Source organism: Stylophora pistillata, chromosome 1 (assembly GCF_964205215.1).
Source record: "Stylophora pistillata chromosome 1, jaStyPist1.2, whole genome shotgun sequence".
Classification (NCBI taxonomy): domain Eukaryota; kingdom Metazoa; phylum Cnidaria; class Anthozoa; order Scleractinia; family Pocilloporidae; genus Stylophora; species Stylophora pistillata.
Window position 1 is genome coordinate 25,370,213 of NC_142519.1, and position 23,301 is coordinate 25,393,513.

The 23,301-nt window shown below is 39.5% G+C and overlaps 2 protein-coding genes across 2 annotated transcripts; one reads left to right on the forward strand and one right to left on the reverse strand.

The window, feature by feature from the left end:
• The first annotated feature begins 114 nt into the window (after nucleotides 1-114).
• LOC111329999 (potassium voltage-gated channel protein Shal) lies at nucleotides 115-6,159 on the forward strand. The gene is made up of 3 exons (XM_022934780.2): nucleotides 115-3,723; nucleotides 3,991-4,099; nucleotides 4,934-6,159. Exons 1-3 carry the CDS (start codon nucleotides 2,513-2,515, stop codon nucleotides 5,528-5,530), a joined length of 1,917 nt encoding a protein of 638 aa, XP_022790515.1. The 5' UTR covers nucleotides 115-2,512; the 3' UTR covers nucleotides 5,531-6,159.
• Nucleotides 6,160-18,745: 12,586 nt separating this feature from the next.
• LOC111329991 (uncharacterized) lies at nucleotides 18,746-20,584 on the reverse strand (the record flags this gene model as incomplete). The annotated part of the gene is made up of 1 exon (XM_022934772.2): nucleotides 18,746-20,584. A coding segment is annotated over one exon (1,419 nt), but the record flags the coding sequence as incomplete, so codon positions are not given.
• Nucleotides 20,585-23,301: the final 2,717 nt, after the last annotated feature.

Here is a 23,301-nt window from a genome sequence, read left to right on the forward strand (position 1 = left end):
GATTCAGAGATTCATAGTTAGTAAAACTCAGAACAATAATTTTTTAGAAATGTTATAATCGTGCTCTCTGATTCCAAAGCATAGAAAGATTAAAAGGATAAGTAGGATCGTTGAATCCTTTATCCTTGCATTTTGAAATCTTGAAATCAAAGAAAAGGAAATATGAAAAATGAATGAATAGAAGGATAGAATAGAATATCTGCTTCAGTTGCTTTTGCAAAAAATGAAATATCAAACACAGCTTGGCTATTAATGAATGAAATAAACATTTTTGACAGGGAGCTGTCAGCCAAGTTTCGTGTTTCACTAAAGCTGGCACATTACGTGAACGGATCGTGACAAACGCCTTTTTACGCGTGAGATGAATGCCACTGAAGCATGTATATATGTAAGAGAAGAGGAGCAAATCACGTGAAACGCAAGTATTTGGTTTAAATTCTTTTCTTGATTGGACAAGAAGGGCAGAATCTATATGCGATAGATTCCATCCAGGTACAGTTCCTTGATCTCAGGCTGTTATGGCAAACGGAGGGAGTAAATTAAAGTTAACTTTGGTAAAGTTGAAATTCATTTAAACCCATTTATCTCAAAGGTTTGCTTTCATAGGAGGTATTTAGTGCTTGAAAGAATCGAAAGGCATATCCCGCGCCAGAAAATAAAGGATTGTTCGTTATATGATACGAAATGTAAGGCTACTTATCCTTGATTAACGAAGCTTTACACGTAGGGAAGATGAGAGATAAGCCCGCAGGTGCGCGCGCAGTATACGTTTCGTTGAAAAAACACCGACCTTAATGCGCTGCGCAACATCCTCTCTTACGTGGAGACCACTGTTATCTCTTTATCTAAATTTATGTTTACACTTGTCAACGAACTCTTGCAATTTGTTGTATTACATTGTCCATGTTACGCTGTAAGATTTGCACTAAAATTGCTCCTGCTCACATGTCAATGTTTGGGGTTCTTTGCTCTTAAGGCCTTATAATCCGCTATGAAAAATATGAGTTAAGTGACTTAGTGGCTAATAATGCTAATGACAGTTTGTGCACAACTTTTATTCAACATCACGTTTAATTACCCTTGTGAGTTAATCTTTTTAAAATTGTTTATGAATTATGCACAACTACTTACGCAAACCTCTTTCTATTAAAAAAACGAAACCCAATTAAGTTTTTATATGATTCTTCAAGTATTAATATTTTAGTTGATTTGAAGAACTGATCATGAATCACATTTCACATGCTCCACTGAAATATGTTAGCCAGAAGAGTTTTCATCCATATTGCAAAAGGTTTCTGAAGTGCTCGTTAAATTTTAATGTCTACCAGTAAGGCGAACATGAAAAATCTGAGCCGTTTCTTTGTGACTTTCTCTTACCTTCATCTCCTGTTTTTTCAATTTGCCTGCGACAGGGAACGTTCGGGAACTCGACTTTTGTTAGTTTTCTTTGGAACTCGCTATATGTAATGTGAGTAAGATTTTCATCCGAAATCAATACTCATTTAAAATTATTACCATCTGGAAATGATGAACGCAAAAATTTTAATTAGTTCGTGCCAATTTCTCTCGTTATCATCACACCGACTGGAAAAAACAAAGCATCACATTGCGGTCAGCAGATTGCACGAAATAGTAAAACTTTCGCAGCATGTTTTCCTGAAGCCGAACTTGAACATTTGAGTAAAATTAGCATAAGCATCGTTGTAGTAAAACTGAATTAAAACAATCCAATTTGGGGGTAGATCTCGTTGCAAAACTGATAGTCTATTTGTATTTACATAACAGCTGGCTGCATCAATATTCATGCAGGGAGTAAAGATCGGAACTCAGTTGACTTCAAATGTACTGGTTCCTTTTTGGAGTTGAGGTTATTGGAAGGGGCAATACATAGCATCAGCAAATCTTTTAATGTCTGAAATATGTTGAACTCGCATCAGCTGTAGTATCAGTAAGATTTAAGAACTCGAGGTGTATTTAACCAAACTGGGAATGGATAACTCCACGGATGTAGGGTAAAGTTCTTATTTAATGAGAAAAAGCCCAATTCTAAAAATGATAATACGGAAGAATATGCAAGTCCTAATAATCGTTTCTAACCAATTTTCGGATGACTTAGTCATTCCACCAACATCATTTTTAAAGCGAACAGTACATTTAAAACTTCCCCTTTGGCTTGTGTTAGCCTTTTGCGGTTAAAGTCATCGCTAATGAAATCGAAAGCATGTGTTAATGAAGACAGAAATATTAATCATTACGTCTTGTGTCGTTCTATTTGTTTTTCGGTGACCAGAAATACAGATTGCTTTTTTCTTATATGCTTGTACACGAGCCAATCATTGTTCGTAAAAGTGTTTTTTAATGAGTTAATACATTTTCAAAACACGAGGTTGCATTAGAAGCCAAGATTACCGATAATGGGCAATCGGAGGACACCGACGATAAAATATCATAATTTTTTCAAGAATACGTATCTTCTATATAAACAAATTCGCTGTTTTTCATAAAAGATTTAATGGACAGGCGAGAAAAGAAGAAGCTTCGAAGATCTCAAGTACTGCACAAACTGATTCATCTCGGCAAAGTCAAGATGAGCCGACAAAAACTTGGTGGACTGGAAAAGGGGAAAAATGTCAATCGTGGGCCCTTAATCCGACGCATTTTGATCAATTCAGCTCATATGCTGGCTTCTTGTAGCACTTCGTCACTACAAAATTCAATCCTGCCTAAGGAGGAAAGAATAACTGTGAATGTAGGCGGAACGAAATATAAACTTGCAAAGAAAAACTTGGAGAAGTTTCCCGACACCCTTCTCGGCAGCGAGAGGAAAAATTTCTTCTATGATGCGGAGAGGGAGGAATACTTTTTCGACCGGGACCCACTTATTTTCAAGAACATAGCCAGCTTTTATCGACATGGAAGTTTTCACGCTCCTGCACCAACTGTGTGCTGTATGGAAGCTGTATTAGATGAGTTGAAATACTTTGGAATTCCACAGCACTCCGTGTTCGATTGTTGCTGTGAGCACATTACTCAAGAGGACGAGGAACAAGAAAAGAAGAAAAAAATAGAAACTATGGAAAGTAAAGTGTCTCAAAAAACCTGCGACTTGCGGACAACTCGTGAGAAATTGTGGGAGTTGTTGACCAATAGCAAGAGTTCGAAAGAATCAAAGGCATTTGGCTTTCTTTTTGGAGCCGTGGTACTCCTGAACATCTCTGCTATCGTAGCGGAAACAGTGCCCACCGAGTCAGGTCAGAATCATGGCGAGGCACATAGAAATATATTTTTAGGACTGGATTCTTTCTGCGTCGGAATTTTCACAATCGAGTTTACAGCGCGCTTGTATGCTGCTCCCCACAGATTAGACTTTGTGAGAGATCCATCGAATATAATTGATTTTCTGGGAATAATTCCTTACTACATTGCGGTGGTTGAATGTGCAGTCAAGTCTAACAATCCAGTGCTGGGGTTTGTTGTTACGGTCTTTCGCATGTTCAGAGTTTTTCGAGTCACAAAGTTGGCTAGGCATTCCGAAAGGTTTCAAAATCTGCTGCGTTCACTACAGGGTGCAGCAACGGAGCTTGGAGGAATTCTTTTCTCGTTTTTGGCATTGATGATAACATTTTCGACCATCATGTACTATTTTGAAAAGAACGAGAATCCATGTTTTAAAAGCATTCCGGAAGCTTTCTGGTACACTTTAGTAACCATGACAACGTTAGGGTGAGTAATCATACGCCGTAAACTGGCAGTCATATGTTGACGCATACATAACACATGAAGAGTATCATTGCTGCCTAATCAAAGAAGCCACTTAGTGAAATTTATGAAAGTGATTAACACTTTTTGTATTGGTACAAGTTAGAAGTTTCCTTTGCGGAAATCGGTCTTGCCAATTCCAGATTTTTGAGGACCATAGTTAGCAATACTTCATGGCAGTATACTTTACTAACCGCAATCACTGAGTGCTTATATCTTTTGATGTTTTAGCTATGGTGATATCTTTCCCCTCACGGTCAGTGGGAAGCTTTTAGGAGCAGTTTGTGCTTTGATGGGGGTGCTTCTTCTATCCTTACCAGTTCCCATTATCCAGAGACAGGTAATAAGCCTTAAAATGGAAGAAATCCCAACAACTACCGGAAAAAATAAGTAATTCATTTCTATTTTTGTCTGTCCATTCATTTCTCCGTCCGACCGCCCGTCTTACCACTGAGTCCTTCTTTTATGCGTCATTTTATAAGTTCGGCATCTATATATTTATTATCATTATCGAGAGAATATAAACTGCAGTTTACAGTTTATAATCTCTTGTTATTATACATTAAACTTACTATGAATAAACAGATAGGTCGACAGCATACCATCAATATACAACAACTTGTGAAATTGACATGATAACCAAATATCTGCAGCAGAGAATGGGTCGAGTTCAAAGTCAACTTAGTTTCCAAGCCCCTCATCCGTGAAGTGTTCTCAAACTGTTGCAAACTCAAGAGAGAAATGTCTTCTTTTGCAGATTGTTTTGCATAATATTATGTGCAACGTCATCCAATAATTTCTCAGCATACCCATCCCTTATCCGACCGTCTATCTGTCTGCCTTTTATATGTCCATCTGTCTTTCAGTCGTGTATCCACCCGTCTGATCTTTCTTTCTTTCACTAACTCGTGTTTTTTTCGTCTGTTGGTAGGGTGGTTCGTTCTTCAATGGTAATTGAATGACTACTTCAGTCGCTCATGAAGAGTACAGAAATCTTCAGGGTTAACAGGAGTAGGGGAGGGGCAGGGGTGGGGAGGGGGAGTTTGTGGATGGAAAGCTTATTAACTTTGCATGCTATTGATCTCCGTCACAACAAGTATGTCAAAGAAAAATACTGTTAGAAATACTTGTGTACTAATCCAAACACTCAAGTTACTCTCCTAATATTTCCTAGTTACATGAGTGCAAGAGAAAAGGAAAACCCAAGAAAGAATTTATCACTGAAAGGCTGATGGCATCTCTGCCTTCATTAGGAAGGATTGGTTCGAGCGACGACAAAACTCTCGCGAGAAAAGGAGGCAAAAATAAAAATAAACCTCGCACACGCCGTAAAAATGATTTTCACGATTCTAGAGCAACATCTTTGAATGTGGAAACTGGCACTTCCTCCAGCCGTTTCGGCGACAGTAATACAAGTTCCTCTAATTCCGGTTCTGAAGACTTCCTTGTCAGGGTAGACATGCCAACAATCAAGGAACCTGAAACTTCAGATTTTAACGGGAACAGCAATGTAATCACGCCTTCGACAGATGCACCTCAAAAGCGTAAAAGCTGGTTCGGCAACGGGAACGTTTCAGCTAGTGTGGGCGATGGCATATTTACAGAATCTCCCCCTTCTTCTCAGTATTTTCCAGTTTTGCGCCGATTAATTTCAAGCCACGAAGATGGAATTGGTCGAAGTACCCGTTACAAGTCTTCCATTGATGACAAAGAAGACGACAAGGAAGCTATTCCTATGAAACTTTTGCGTCAGCAGAAATTTCCAGTGTAACCGATCGGGATTACCACAGCATTGGGGATTTAACCTAAAGCGTCAATGATACTTAGTGGTTCAATGCTCACTTCGAGGAGGAGCAGGAAATGAATCCCATCACGCGCTTCTCTTGCTTTGTGTTATAGTTTTTTGGAAAAGGCTCATTATGCAGCTAGACAAATGCTTGGAAAAACACCCATCAAACCAAAAGGAAAGGAATTAACAATCCTTCCTTAAAATCTTTGAGAGATTTACGTTAAAGCTAGAGTAAACACTTTACTCTCACAGTGCCTCTCTTCACCTCCGCGTTTAAATGGGTACCAGCGAATTTAATGCTGGGGGAAATCCTGCAATAGATTAGCATCCCATCTAGGGGGAAGTAGAAATACTCCTGGTCGCTTCATGCTACAGAAACTGGAGTTAAGCGCCGGCCTGATGGGCTCAATACTTGGCTCACAAACAGAATTTTTAACAGACTAGAGTTAACAAGGTTTAATTAACTGCCATGAAGGGAAAACGTATCGGTAAGGAGAAATTTCTAGACACAGCTATTCACAATGTTTCAATTAAGCAATAGAAAAACCGGTGAATTAGCCAATTACCATCTTTTGATTGGTCCTAAGGGATTAAATTCTTCTGTCAAACGACTTTACTTTCAGATCAAGTGATACAGAAATTTGTTAGTTGTCTTAATTGCGTGTAACCGAATTCATTGGCCTTCAAACGTACTATCTCATATGGAATCTTAGGAACTCTATGAGACAACTACTCTTAAAATCTTCTCTTTGCTCCGTTCGCTCTCAATTTCATGTTGAGAACTCTCATGTTCTAAGTAAATTATTTTGAAACTCGTATAGAATGGATGGATCCTCCACTGATTCCAAAAAATAATTTCTATCTCTTCTTGATAGATTGCATTTCGAAAAAATCACTTATCATTCCAAGGAGAAGTTGTGTCCACTAATATTCATCACTTATCTTGGTGCGCTTTGAGGAATAACGGTATTTTTTAGATCAGAATATTGTCGTTGTGTCGTCAGCTAATATCATACCCAGATCGCCCGCGAACCAGAAACAGGAGGAGATCTAAGTAATTCACAGATCGCTTGACCATTAGATACCTTATCCTAGTGTACAAGCTTAAGGTAGTTTTGTCCTCGACTCATAATTTTTTCTCTCACCAAATTATCAACTTTGCATGTTACAGTCCAAAGATCGAGGGATACGAGAACCTGAAGACGTTTATAAAGGATATAAACGTAGGTCGCAGGTAACTGCGACGCCTACCCTTTGATTAAAAGTGAGGCTATTTTCTTGGGATCGACCGTCTCAACCGGAACCAGTTTGGTTGAGGTCGTTGCTGTTTCCTCATGAACAATTTACCAACCGTTTTCGGTTGTAACGCGGCAACTCCTGGGCATAGTTATTACCAGAATTTCCACGATGACACGTGGAAGTAACACAACATGGCAGCCGATTTTTCGTCCAGTTTCACTCCTCCAGCCTTAAAAACTTTGAGGGAAAGGCGTTGTAGCCAATGAATTTAATGATTCGCAGCGTCATTTCTAGAGTTAACGGACACCAGCTGTTCGCACTCGAGGATGTGTGGACCTTGTGTCCTGCGTCGAAAAGGTCGCGAAAATGAAAGCACTCGCTGCCAATTATTTTATTACTAATTCAAATTAGTTTGATATTGATTTAAAACATTAATCAACCAAATCAACCAAAAAGGTTTCTGTCTCGAAATCCTATTCGAGCATGACCCGATTTTAGTGCGACAATACAAAAAGTAAGCATTGTTGGCCAATCTTATCCAGTCAACATCACCGAAATTGACCTCTCCATTTTTTTCCCGCAATTTTTAAGGACAAGACGATTCGAAAGAAAAAAATGTCAATTGAATGGCAAAAATCAGGCCTCAAATGGAACTCACATAAAGCACGCTGCATTCAACATAACGGATGCTCACCAATACCATACGCGACGATCTCAAATTTTATAAATGGCCAGACCAAGAGTCAGCTCTTTAGAGGGAGGTTAGTGCCACAATTCCATGCCATGACTGACGAGTAACATGTGTGACATGAGATTATTATATAAAAGTTGGTCGGCTATCTAACGAAGCCGAGTATTGTTCCTAAATATACTGAGCTCTGGACTATGAGTGATTCACTGCATTCGGCATGACCTTTTTTGTGGATTTCGTCTAAATACGTGCAGGTCTCAGTCGATGCCGATTAAGCTCAGTGTAGGTTTGATTCCTAACTTGAGCTCAGAAATATTTCTGACTAATAAATAGATCGCAGGATACCTCTAAATCTCTATCAGTTCGTCCAGTCTACGCAATACCAGCGTGGCGTTTTAGTCGTTGGGTTTGCAACAACAAAAAAGGCTTTGATGCGCAAACTTACATCTAACCTACCTTGTCTAAACTGACAGTGATTTACGATGCTGTGACTTAAAATAACCTGATCAGATGCGCTAATAACTTAGCTTTTTTTTTCTCTTTGTGAGGGCGTTGTTTGGAATGTGATGTTGGCACGAACGTTTGAAAAGGATGTTTCGATACTTCACCGCTTTGATTCTCAATCAAACCTAATGTGGTAAAACAGGAGTTAAAGAAGCCTCATAAACATTACGGTTTCAAAGAAATGGAATGCGTCTACTCATTCCAAGATTTCAAGTGATAGAACTCTCATTTACATTGATTGTGGATAGGAATTAATCGAAAATGTTACCGTCTCAATATGTTTTGGATGTGAACTTTGAATCAGCTCGACATTTATGATCCACGAACTACTGGCAGCTTAACACAAAAACAGTGCAGTGCTTAATTAGAATTATTAACGAAGGAATCATTGGAGGAATGAATTAGAATATGGAAAGTCTAACAGTTGGCTATAAATAAATTTTCATTAACTGCTTTATTTCCCATCCGACATGGTTCCATTCGCTTAAGACACCATGGTCAAAGTTTGAATAACTTTTACGTTCAGTTATCTCTGCATCAAAAAAGCTTTAGATCCGGTCCAAACTGAATGCGATTTTGTTGCGAAGTTTGATAATTAAGCACAAATAATCCGCGAGTCGGTGGAAGCTAAACAGAACGAGTGCAGACATCACAATTAAAACCACTATTTTTATTTCCTCAAGGCAAACAAGGTTTGATACAGTCGGTACTGAATCACATGAATACTGCGAGCCTTTGCACAAAGTCCCTGTCGATGTAATATCCAGAATTTGAGTGGGGTCTCTACATGGTTTGCACCAGTACACATGTTATATATGCTGTATTAGGATTTATACACTAAAGCAATAAATAGCTTAAAAAGGTAATTAGCAAAACACGAAAGAAAAAACCAGCCAATTTAAACCCATTGTACCCACGCAGTTTTTTCCCTCTTCAAATCCGGTTAAGCAACAAACTGATGATGCATGAAAATTACTTTGTGCATATTTCAATCTACTTAAATTTCATCGCCTCTAATTGTATTAAGGTATTAGTCATCCCAAACCACATTAAGTGAAATGTTTATCAAAATTCTGACCGCTTCTACATGCTTGGTGGAAGTATGGTCACAATTTTCGATTTAACTGGAACATTTATTGTATCCAGACCTGGCGTTTGCCGGTATTTCTGTTGTTATCAAGTATAACAAGAAAACAATGAAGTTAAGATGGACAGTATCGACGATCTAGTCAAGTCGATGAGTTTACCCGGGGTACCTTAGTAGGTGTGAAGAGTTGGTGTTAGAAGACTATGGGGAGGACCCGTTGAGAGAGATTTGAGTAGGGTCGAAGTTGACCGACAGAGCTTGGGCCACCTGTGGTGAAAATTGCAACGAGAATCTGCGATCAAAAAGCGGTGCTTGCGTTGCCACGGTTTCTCTTTTTTGTGAGACCTCCAATAAAGAGTTTTCAAACACCTGTAATGGAAAACCTGTCGTTTTTGCGGAATTATTAGGTGTTTTAGGAATTGTGTCATTGCAAGATCGTCAACGCTCTCTTTGTAAAAAGTGCGCCCGGAATATTGTGAATTGCTACAAACTGTTTACAGAGTTACAGCAGGCGTTCACTAATACATCAGGCGGAAAATCATATGACAGAAATTAAGAAAAAGCTTGTACCTACACTCTTCAAACTCCTGAGAAATCAAGGAAAGAAAATTACTGACGCGTGTCTCAACACCAGCGACCGCCGACTGGAATCACCCCGACTGGAATCACCCCCACTGCAAAGCGTCAAAAGGGCGCTGAACCATCGCTTTTAGACACAACCCAAGGGCAACGATCTGAGCGAAAAACGTCTTAAAGATCCTTTTTTGAAGCCAACAAACCGGATGACAATTATTCAGCCGTCAACAACGAAATAACTAACCTTATGAATTTGCCCGCAGAAACATATTTACCGCCGATATCAAAGGTGAGTCGGGTAGATGATACATATAGGTTTCAACTTTTTATGGTTAAATTGTTTGTCTTTTGTATCCAACAAATCCATAATTTTCTTCGTCTTTAGGTCTTTGTTGGTTACCCTTCGTCTTCTCGGGTGGTTGAAAGGAGCTGTGAGGATAAATTGGAAGGTGCGATGGTGAAACACCTTTGCCTAGAAAATTATCAAGCAGCAGCTAACGCTGCTCTAAAATTTCCACCACTACGCAGAGAGCTCGTAAAAGCCATTACAACTTCAGACAAGGAAGAACTTGAGGGCTTCCTCCAGAGCCTTTTTGAATTCCTCTCTATCCATAAAAGTATATCATGTACATCTAAGTGTCCATCAAAAATCCAAATGGCTTCTTGTCGATCGCTCTGCTCGTATTTACTTCCGGTCAATGAGATGACGTCAGAGGGCATTGTGTATTATCCAATCACTGCCACATCCAGATTTTGGATGTGTCACACGGTTCTTTGAATGGATTTGTGTCAGGCCCTCCTTTGCCTTCTCCCCCTCCTCTAGCCCCTTTGGAAGGCCTGACACTCAGGCTGAAGTTTTAAAAATTTTTACGTTCATGATCTCTGCATCAAAAAGGCCTTAGATCCGGTCCAAACTGACTGGCGATTTTGTTGCGAAAGTTTGATCAAAACAAATAATCCGCGGGTCGGTGGAAGCCAAACAGGACTAGTACAGACATCACAATTGAAACCGCTACTTTAGCCTGCAGAGCAGGCGTTCTAGCGGAGTTTGGGCGAAAATTAGACCGCGCGAAAAATGGAGCGAGTCGAAAAATTAGGAGGTGGGGGGTGGGCGAGAGGAGAGAAGATAAACGTCTGCCAGCACTCATTGATATTTTCAAAATACGCCTCCAGATTAATTATGCATTCCGAAATTTGAGCTTCGAGAAAACAGCCAAATCTAAACAGCCACATCTAAATGTTGGTGATTTGCCAGGCGATGAACTTCAAGTAAAAGTTTTACTACGAATGCCGAATAGAAATGTAGTGGTTCGCATCCATAGAGGCGAGGAAACTAAAGCACTCGTGAAAAATATGGCCTTGAAGAATTGGAGCACGGCCTCGAACTGAAGCTATACTGACTCATCGTGACATTCAAGAAGACTTGAACATTTTAATTCGAAAGAAAGTAGCTGATGAATTTACAGAGTGTGTGACTCGTCGACAACAATCGCAACAACGCTTTCACGGATCTTGGATTGGCTTTTCTTCATAACATTTAGGAATAGTTTCTGTAGAACCTCTTCAGCCGACCCAAACAGCAATTCGAACTGCGAGAGCTCTGCTTCTCCCATTGTAATTTGGCTTAATGCTCTTGCTTTGAGGCCCAAAGAATTCCCTTCGGATACTTGGTCCTCTATAATACTTTTCAAAGGACAAGCAACGATTATAGTACAGTTTTTCTTTAGCATCTCCTTCCTCACGGCTACGAGCAGTTATGATATAAGGCTTTTACCAAAGCCAGTCGGCAAAAAAGCTAGTAAATCACCCCATAGACAAGATGCCTCAAACTTTGTAGTTGTTGAAGTTTGATATCAAATCGAAATCCAGTAAACGACTCGAATAAATCCAAAGAAATGTTTAGCGCCCTCGTGAAGTCTTGTTCGAAGGATTCCGTCATTTTGAAAGTGCTACAATGGTTGTGTAATGTAGCGAGATTGATGTCTGTCAATCAGATTAAAAATGAAAAGCTAATCAGAAGCGTTCGTTCGTCCGCAAATGAGTGTTTGAAAATATCAATGAGTGCTGGCAGGCGTTCCCTTCTCTCCTCTCGCCCTCCCCCCACCTCCAAATTTTTCACCTCGCTCCATTTTTCACGCGGTCTAATTTTCGCCCAAATTCCACTAGAACGCCTGCTCTGCAGGCTACCACTACTTTAATTTCCTCACGGTAAACAAGGTTTGATACAGTCGCTACTGAATCATATGGATACTGCGAGCCTTTGCACAAAGTCCCTGTTGGTGTAAAACCCAGGAATTGAGTGGGGTCTCTACATGATTCGTACCAGTATATATGATATATGCTGTATTGGAATTCCTGCGCTAAAGCGATAACAAGCTTAAAAAAAATTCTTAGCAAAATACGAAAGGAAAAACCAGCCAATTTAAACTCATTGTACCCACGCATTTTTTCCCTCTGCAAATCGTTGAGCAAGTAACTGATGATGCACGATTACTTTGTGCATATTTCAATCATATCTACTTAAATTTCATCGCCTCTAACTTTCATCTCCAACCGATATGAAAGAAATCGTATGAAACTTAATTACATCATAAAAATGCTAAGAGGTCATAGTATATTACGAAATTAAAAGCGCGTACGAATACACCGAAGTTTACTTACACAGACTTTGGCGTCCTTTCTTTGTTTGGTAAACCCCTTGTTTAATGAATTAACGATTTCAGCCGTCAGAGGGATATCCGTTTGCTCTTCAGAGCCTCCTAGAGGACGCCAAGCCGCTTTCTGCAGAATTCTTCCGTGTTTGCACGCACTCTTAATTTCGCATCACAAAAACTAAAAGATAAATAAACTTCAAGATCTAACCTTTCGTATGATACAAGTTTTAATAGATTTGATGGCGAATCGTGTTCCTACGAACAAAACTCGTGTTAAAACTCACGTCGACATTCTTTGTGCTTGATCATGAAACAGAGGGTTTCAGTCCCGATGACAAATATAAATCAATTGTACGTGCATATGATATCTTAAGCTTTTGTCTAAACTAACAGTGCTTGAGGATGCTGTGACCTAAAATAACCTGATCAGGAGCGCTAATAACTTAGCTGTTTTTTCTTCTTGTACGGGCGTTGTTTGGAATGTGATGTTGTTGACAGGAAAGTTTGAAAAGGATATTTCGATAGTTCACCGCTTAACGGTCTCAATATATTTTTGATGTGAGCTTTGAATCAGGTCAACATTTATAATCCACGTACTACTGGAAGCTTAAGGCAAAAAAAGTACGGTGCTCAATTGGAAATATTATGAACGAAGGAATCATTGGAGGAATAAATTGTGACTGATGGAAAGTCCAACAGTTGGCTACAAATAAATTTTCAACAGCTGACTTATTCCCCATGGCCATCCGATATAGTTCCATTCGTTTAAGACACCATGATCAAAGTTTGATTAGCTTTCACGTTTATCTCTGCATCAAAGAGGCTGTAGATCCGACCTAAACTGACTAGCAATTTTGTTGCGAAAGTTTGATCAAAACAAATAATCCGCTAGTCGTTGGAAGTCAAACAGAACGAGTACAGAATCACAGTTAAAACCACTATCTTTATTTCCTCACGGTAAAGAAGGTTTGATACAGTCGGTACTGAATCATATGGATACTGCGAGCCTTTGCACAAAGTCCCTGTCGATGAAAAACTTAGGAATTGAACAGGGTTTCTACATGATTCGTACTAGTCTACATGAATATATGGTGTATTGGAATTCATACGTTAAGGCAATAACAAGCTTAAAAAAGCAGTGTTTTCCTCCTACAAACCTTAGAGTAACTAACTGATGATTGCACGAAAATTACTTTGTGTATATTTCAATCTACTTAAATTTCATCGCCTCTAATTGTGTTAATGTATTAGGAACGTGTCTGTAAGAATCAAACATCGTTGGAAATGAAAAATTTCAACCCACCTTCAAATTTTACATACAGTTAGGCACTCAGGGGGGATGCACCAAAAGTCCCTTTTTAAAGGTTGCAGCACTTTTGTTGCCATGGTAACAACGGCTGCTTGCTCGAGGCTTGGGGCCTCATTTTCATACAAAAACATAGCAAAAAAAGTGTAAAATGTTTATTACCCTATCTTAAGCTAAACACAACATTACAGATTGGTACTTCTAGCATTCATAGTGACATTATTCGTCTTTACTTTGATACATTCAATTTTCCCAGGGAGTGAATGTGAACACAGCACCTCGTTTCCGGGTAGGGGTTTTCGGGGCTATTTTTCGGGTCTTTATTTTCGGGTCTTCGTTTTCGGGTCTTCGTTTTCAGGGTCTTTTTAAATAAAACTGGCATTTGTTTGCATACTTTAACGCTATAAGAAATATTAAAACCTGAGCTGGATATTTTTTGGTCAGAAACCATAACATGATCATGTTAGGTAAATAAAGGAGTCTTGCTTTTCGGGTCTCAGGTCCTCGGGGGTCTTCGTTTTCGCTACAACCAGTTCAAAGCATACCTTTAAAATCCAATAGTTACTCAAGCTAACCCGCTAAAATTGGCCTGGAGTTTACGGTTGGGTTAGAAACAACAAAAATGTGTTGATGCGGTTTCCTTAAGTGGCTGTAACGTTATGATGTTTTATGGGTTGTCACGATTGACAGAGATTAACGAGGCCACAATTATGTTGTTAAAATGGACCAAACAGATTCGCTCGAAGCTAGAATTTGTTTTTCAGGTGAGATGTTATGTGGAACTGATGTGATGTTATCAACAAGAACATTTGAAAAAAAAAATCTGAGCCCAATGTACTCTTACAGTGCTTTTTTCTACCTATCAGAAATGAACTGCGTGAATGTGCTTATCGCGGACTATGTTTTCTACTGTCGTAACTTGTAAGCCATCGTATAGAATACCTTTCATTTAAAATGCAAGTTAAGAAAGTTTTTGTTAGGAAATATTATTAAAAATCCCATCACAAATGCAAACATTTGGGGGAAAGGTTAGAATACCTAATTAAATGCCTTGTTTTAAAAAATGCATTATCAATTATAAGACATGCTCATGGTACGAAAACATGGACATAAAAAAGGTTTTGAAGAAATTTTATGTCGAAGAGGCGACGCTACAGACCTTCGAACCCATTCAAATCTTTTGATTTTTGCTCAAACGTCCATTCACCAAATAAAATTTATAAACTTCTTTAAAAATGTTTTTCCTGAATGTCAATAGAAATCTTCTAGGAGAAAAGAAAGAAATTAACGTCATAATGAACGCTGACAAAATCACGCTTTTTATCAAAATCCTTATTTCTATTTGCATGCGGGAAGTATGGTCGCAATTCTCGATTCGACTGGAACATTTGTTTTCTCCAGACCTGGCGTTTGATCTCTCGTTAACTTAATATTGACTTCCGGCCGCAATATCAGGAGATCCGTGGACCCAACAGAGTGAGGTAGTTTTGAAAATATGGAATGCTGGAACACGGAACTGGAATCGGAATACTCGAAATACTCGGAATACCCGGAATTCCCGGAATGAACGAAAAATAATAAATTTTAAAAAAATTGATAAATAAATAAATAAATAGATAAGAATATTGATGATTAAAAATTAATGGTAAATTCACAACTTAATTAAGTGATTTAGTACGAAACTTTTCTCTGTTCCCCCCCCCCTCCCCACAAAGAAACACTTACCGGCACTGCTCATGGAGATGCATGTATTTAAATTATAAAAAAGTCTGCGTCAGGCCAGTAGCCCAGACAGCCTAAGCGACGAAATATTTGTACTCTCCCTTTCCCCTGGATGGGATGCTAGTCCTTGTTTGGAAGAATTCATGAATACAAGGTTTATATTAAAAGGTATATGTTCAAGGTATATATAATAAACGCGAAAAGGTGTTGAGTAACTGACGATCTCTCAATTTTAACTGTAGACGGCTGGTCTTAAAAGTAGCTGCTTTGATAGCTCCCAATGTGTGATTATTAACTATTTAAGGTAGAGTACTAATTTGTAATAGTTCTGAGCTTTTTACAATTGAACTATTAAACTAATTGGAAATGTTGCATTTGTTTAACCTTCTGCAATGGTTCCGGTTGGGAAAGCGTGGCAGCCTAATGATCATGGCGCCCTAGACATCTTACAGGTGTGTAAATGGATGGAGGCAAATTTAAAACGGGTAGTAACCATGTGATGGACTAGCATCCCATCCAGGGTGAAGGAAGAGTAGAAATATTTCGTCGCTTAGGCTGTATGGGCTACTGGCCTGACGCAGACTTTTTTAAAATTCTAATATGTGCATCTCCATGAACGGTGCCGGTAAGTGTTTTTTTTGGGATCTTTAGAGAAAAATTTCATATTAAATCATTTAACTAAGTTGTGAATTTACCATTAATTTTTAATCATCAATATTCTTATTTATTTTTATTAATTTACTTTTATTTTTTTATAATTTATTATTTTTCGGTCCTTCCGGGAATTCCGAGTATTCCGGTTCCGGTTCCGGTTCCGGTTCCGGTTCCAAATTCCAGCATTCTATATTTTCCAAACTACCCCAGAGTGAAACATGCCGAGCTTGTCACCTTTCTTCACTTTATCCCCTTCGTTAATTAACACGCATTCGTAACGATGGAATCGTCGTGTGGAAATTCTTGCCATCGCGGAACTCTCTGGTAAAGAATCATCTCATGATTTAAAACCATGGTGTTGTGACGCTTGCATTTGAAATCTTCGTCGAAGTTTTTCATTTCTTTCATTACATCCCGTCTATCCCCTTTCATTACTTTATTGGAGGTTAGGTACACATTCAGTGCTTTAGATAAAAGGCATCGAAAACCCAGCGAAGACTTAAGGTGGTGACTTGTTTGAACTACTAGTAGTTACCTATCCAGCACTTCAGCTGCACAACGACCCCTTGTAAGTACATGCACAGGCGGCCCAAGTTCTAGCTGTGAGATGATCATCTTGCGCGATGACAGTCACGGCGGAATTGTGAGAGTTTGTATGGGAATATTTACGACCGCTCTAGGGAATAAAAATATAAGCCAGATTCTCAATAAAAATACCTCGCCTTACTTCCACAGTGTATCCGGCTTGTTATTTGACCGCTTACTATGATGAAAAGAACCCATTTTAGCAAGTTGTCCTTTTCGAGGTTTCAACGTACATAAAGAAAAGGGATGTGTCGAAAACGAAGACCCAAAAACGAAGACCTAAGACCTAAGATCCACTGGTCTAAAACGAAGACCCCCTGGTCTAAAACGAAGACCCTGCGGTCTAAAACGAAGACATTGTGGTCTAAAACGAAGACCCCTGTAGTCTAAAACGAAGACCCTGTGGTCTAAAACGAAGACCCTGTGGTCTAAAACGAAGACCCGCTGATCTAAAACAAAGACCGTGTAGTCTAAAACTAAGACCCACTGGTCTAAAACGAAGACCCATTGTTCTTAAAACCTTTTTTTTTTCAAGGTAAGGCTATACACTAAGCTAAAGTGCTCTCATTTCTGTAGCGCATAAAAATGTTATCTGAGCGCGCGACCAGTGACAGATACGTTATCTCAGTCGGTACAACACATGTCAAATTGTGTAACGCAATTAAATTCTAAGAATATAGAAATATATATGTGCACGATCCTCGCAGTAAAGCACTATTTAAGCAATAGTGAGAATAAGACCTAAAAAAAAAAAAAATCCTGAGCAAGCCATCAAATTTTACAGGCCTGAATTTTTGCAGGTCTGATTCTCACTATTGCTCAAATAGTGCTTTACTGTGAGGATCGTGCACATATAGGTTTCATAATCGCAGTTCAGATATATGTCTTTCATATATTCGTTTGTTTAATATAGATATATACGTTTTAGTGACGATTTTGGTATATTTTGTCGTCACAAATATTCTATTTTTCAAATGCATATTGAGCAAATTACGATGAGGTGACTTCATTACTTTGCTGCACCGTATTTATCATAAAAAGGCGCAAAGGTCAACTGTGCGTGACTCGCTAATTTATTCACCACAGGCTACAAGGATGACCTCCCGCCACTCTAAAGCCATAAACACTAAGTTTCTGCAGTGCATGAATTAAAATGTCATCTGGCGCGCTTCATCTGAGCGCACACAACACGTGTCAATGTCCCCGGGGAAATTTGTAATTGATTATATATTAGTGTAAAAACGAACAACAGTTATAGAACTGTCGCGGCTTTGATATAGGTAAAAAATGTCATACACCAAACCTGAAAACTGGCGGGAGATAATATTATAATTTATTCCCCACAGGCTACAAGGATGATCTCCCGCCATAAATTAAAGGTTTTTAGAACAATGGGTCTTCGTTTTAGACCAATTGGTCTTCGTTTTAGACCACAGGGTCTTCGTTTTAGACCACAGGGTTTTCGTTTTAGAGTCGTCTCTTCCCTTTACCCCAAGGGGGGCGTGGGAGAGTGACCGTTACCGGACGACACTATAACGCTCGGAATTCAGACGTCTCTCTCCCGCGCCCCCCTTGGGGTAAAGGGAAGAAACGGCTGAAATTCAGACGACGTTTTAGACCACAGGGTCTTCGTTTTAGACTACAGTGTCTTCGTTTTAGACCACAGGGTCTTCGTTTTAGACCAGGGGGTCTTCGTTTTAGACCAGTGGGTCTTAGGTCTTAGGTCTTCGTTTTTGGGTCTTCGTTTTCGACACATCCTAAAGAAAAGCCCAAGGCTGAACACTCCATTTCCGAACGCCCAACCCGAGAAGCGAAAAATCCCAGCGCAAAATGACCGGGCGGCCATAAATCCAACGCAAAATACAAGAACATGCACTGTAGTTTCATTTCAATTCACTACAAGCTCAATCTTCCCCGTGCAACCGACGCTTAGCCTCATTTTGCTTCAAAAGTTTCCAGTTTAGAGGTTTCTAATAGCCCGCGTCCACATTTACATTGATTTTGGATAGGACTTAATCGAAAATCTTACCGTCTCAAAATATTTTGGATATGAACTTTAAATCCGGTCGACATTTATAATCCACGGACTACTGGAAGTACAGTGCTTAATTAGAATTATTAACAAAGAAATCATTGGAGAAATGAATTAGAATATTGAAGTGCAACAGTTGGCTATAAATAAATTTTCAAGAACTGCTTTATTCCCCATCTGATATGGTTCTATTCGTTTAAGACACCAAGGTCAAAGTTTGAATAGCTTTTCCGTTTGTCTCTGCATCACTGAAAAGGCTTCAGATGCGGTCCAAACTGACTGGCGATTTTGTTGCAAATAATAAACAAATAATCCACGAGTCGGTGGAAGCCAAGCAGAACGAGTACAGACATCACAATTAAAACCACTACTTTTATTTCCTCACGGCAAACAAGGTTTGATACAGTCGGTACTGAATCATATGGATACTGCGAGCCCTTGCACAAAGTCCCTGTTGATGTAAAACCCAGGAATTGAGTGGGGTCTCGACCTGATTCGTACTAGGATATATGTTATCAGTCATCTCAAACCACATTAAGTGAAATGTTTATCAAAATTTGACCGCTTCTATTTTCCTGGTGGAAGTATGGTCGCGATTTTTGATTTAACTGGAATATTTATTGCTTCCAGACCTGGCGTTTGACCTCTCGTATCGAATTCGATATTTACTCCTGGCCGGAATATCAGGAGATGCGTGGACCCACCATAGTGAAACATACCGAGCTGGTCACCTTTCTTTACCCTCTTCCTTTCTGTAACGGTGATTTCGTTGGAGGACACCTCTGACATACCGATCGATACAAAGCACATCAAGCCAATGGCGGGATTGTCAGATTGAATGTAGATAATACCTCTGGAAGCTACCTGGGCCAGGTATCCTTGTGACATGTTGGGTGATGCAGGGTCATCTCGGATGTTGTGGGTTGCAGAATAATAGGAACCATCCACGAGTTCTGTCTTGTAAATGATGCCCGACAAAGGGCTGTGCCATCGGTGATAACTGGTGGCGCTTAGGAAGACGGTGCCACCATAGAACTGCTTGGCAAGGTCAGTCATATTGAGGATGAAGCTCAAGGAGTACCGTTGGTGTTTTATCCAGAAGCAGTCCCTGAGTTGCACGTCTGTAGAGATCTGATATGGCGCCGACTCACAGGCGTTTGCAACAATGGAATCGTCGTCTGGAGATGCTACTGGACGAATGCCATCGCGAAACTCTCTGGTGAAGAAGTCATCCCATGACGTGAAACCATAATGTATCTCATCAGGCTTGCATTTGAAATTTTTGACGAAGTTTGGCATTGTTTCCATTGCGTCTTCACCAAACCAACCATGACGAGGATCATCAGTCAACACATAGCAGGAGTCGGAACTCGGAAGAAACTGTCCCCAGTAGTTTAAGATATTCTTGAACAACCTATTGACTTTGTCGTTCAAGAAAGCAGGAAATCCAGCGGTCGTGGTCATCGGCCAATTCAGGATTGCTTTGATGGGAAAACCAACAAACCCAGTTTTGTCGTACTTTGGAGCTGTTGTCATGATGTGGTCGATCGAAACGATCATTTGTTGCCAGCAAGGAATCTTTGTCCCTTCTGAAGTATCTGGGAGCTTGTACTGTTGCGAGAACATCTGATGGAAGAACATGTTGATCTCGGGGTCGGAGATAATAGCATCCAGCAAGTCTTTGACCGGTGGATGAAGACCGAGGTCTTCGTCTGTACCATTAGCAATTGCTGATAGACCTACTCCCTTGGCTGTCTCTTCATTTGTTGCAGCCCTTTTCGCAACTGCATGTTGAATTCCACTCACGACTGTATCTTCATCTTCGGCTGGTGGATAAAGAGTAATTAATAACTTTAACTTATCGCTGTATTTAGTTTTGACTTCTGTGGTCAAGTCGGCTAACCATTTGTCAATAACTTTCTGATCGGAAGGAATCCATTGACCAACACGATAAGGTTTGCTGTTAGTGATTGAGTTGGATGCAGTTCACTGCTCGGAAGGAATCTCTTGACTAGCTTGGGAAAGGTTGGAGCCCATGATTGTGTTTCCTGTAGTTTGCTGCTCGTTTTGTTTTGTTGGCAATATATATATTGCCATGACTGAAAATATGTAGAAAGGATAGAGCAGTGCCATTTGTGTAAAGTAACTAGGAAGCCTCGGCTTTAACTCAAAAGCAATTAGACTAATTATGATACATTGTAGTCACCATCTGTCTTCTCATTAGCTAAACGTCCACAGTTAATTCTGGGAAACAGCGCAACCTACAGATTATTCGCTAATTTGTACCTACAGGTTAGTGAATAATCTTTCGGTTGCGCGCGCAATGCATTCTTTCCGGTGGGGCAATGTCAAGTTCACGGACAGCGAAATAAGAATGGCTTCTAGATTCGCTTCATCGACCAAGCGAGAAATTGAGAAATTACTTGAAGATAAAGATTCGGAAAATACTAAAATATCGACAAAAGCGGCGAACGAATACCTTATAGATAAAAATATCGAGGAGCCACACGACAAAAAGGAATTAGCCCAAGTGAAAATTTATTTACCACACAGTTGCACATTTTTAAGTGTTCAAAAATAAGCTGTGTTCGCTGCGATAATGCGTTTGGCGTTATTTTCTTTAAAACAATGTAAAATAAAACAATTATTGGATGAGCAATCTTTTAATTATAGACTAGTGAGCAGTACTTCTGCGTCTATAATTTAAAAATTCCTTATCCAATAATTGTTTAATATCAGCTTTCATTCAAGCTAACCTTAAATATTCAGTTGCCTACTCAACCATAACACGGCATAAAAATTTTTTTATTTTGTTTGTGTTTGATCACCAGCCAAACAAAAATGTTTTCTTTAATTTGAGTTTTCCAGTTAATTAAAAAATTTCCAGACAAAGTAAGCCACCTCTGAAGGTTTTTGTCAATACAATACAATAGACTTCATTTCAAGAGGGTAGCACGTGACAGTAGTTAAACTGATGATCCTGTGGCCCTCTACCTTTGTACCTATATATACAATACTATTAAGTGCTATTCTATTATTCATTATAATTAACAGAAAATCACTTTAATTAACAAAGAATCTAAAATGGCGCACTGAAATTGTTAGTTTCTCTCTGGCTTTTTAAAAAAGTGTTTATTAATAAAGGCTCTTTTTGATACTTTTAGTATCCTTAGAGTTTCTGAGCGTTTTCTCTAAATTATTGCAGTCTTTGATGGATCTAACTGTGAACGTTCGTTCCCCTTCGGCAGAGTTGTTATATTTGGGGCAGCGTAGGTTTAGCTTGCTGTAACGGGTATTTCTGGAGTGAAACTCAGAATTCAGTTGAAGCAGAGATTTCAGGTATTCTGGTAATTTATCGAGTGTTCTCTTGAGAATTAATGTGCATCTGTTTACGTACGCCTCTGGATTGAAGGGAAGCCAATTTAACGTACGCGTGTTGAACAAAGGCAATGTGCGTGAGCGTGGTTCTGCGTCTAAGATGATCCTTGCAGCTCCCTTTTGTAGTCTAAGAATGTTGTTCAGGTTTTCTTTAGATGTTGATGTCCAGATGTTAGCGCCAGATAAGAGAGTCGGTTTGATGATAGCATTGTAATATATTTTCTTATGGTCACTCATTAGATATGGACTGATATATTTCAGGAGACGAATTCTTTTTGATACCTTTTGAACGAGAGCAGTACAGTGGTTTTCGAAAGTGAAGTCATCATCAATCACTACCCCGAGAAACCTGTGTGATCTTACTCTTTCAATTTGTGAATCATTCAAGGTACAGCATGGGTCACACTTGGCAAAGTTTGGTGTGAATGTGGTCACTTTGGTGTAAAAATCTGTCATCGGGGCACATTGCCTAATGCGACCCTAACTTTTCCAGTTCGCAAAAGCTTTGAAAACCGACCAAAACATCAAAGACGCCGTAGTGCTTGGGTGGAGCAGGTAGATTTTGGAAAACTCGGGCTAAACAATAGCTATCACAGCGGTAACTGTCATCGCTTGTCAGTAAACAGCAAACGACTCGACTGGTCGCGGAACTGACCAGGCATATGGCGCTCGAAGTAATCTTCGCTGACGTCGATTTCTCGCTCTTATCATAGCGGCAGTCAAAACAGTTAAACAGGCGTTAACCCATCTTTTATAGATCATACGAAAGACAAAAAAGTGCTCATGATTTAACTGAATAAGAAGATTAAGCATCACCGTGATCGTTATTAACAATGCTTCAACGGGACGCATTTTTTGAACGTTTGTTTTCCTTTTTCAGCTCACTGCTCTCTCTCCATAGCACGTCGATGAACGTGTGTCTGGTTGATCAAAGTGTCATCACTGACATTTTTTTTCACCTAGTGCGATCCTGATAGTTCAAGTGAAACCAAAAGTTTTCTTTCCGGTTGCGGTTTCAAATTTTCTGTGGTTTTTTTTCCGGCAAAGTTGAAAACTTTCCCTAAGTGCGACCCCAGACAAATTGCTATCTAGATGTTGATCTTGATTCAAAGGATTTCTCAATCGCTTCCCGAGGACAAGCATAGATTTGGTTTTCTTTTCATTAATTAGAAAATTAAACGAGGCTTACCTGTAAGTTGAAGTTTGATTGAGATTCTACCGTGGCATTTTCAGTAATGAGGAGGTCACGTGAGATAGCAAGTATGTGCTACCCCGAGCTCAGTCTTGAAAGCAGTTTGGTGTGGCTTCGATGGTACGGTAAAGGA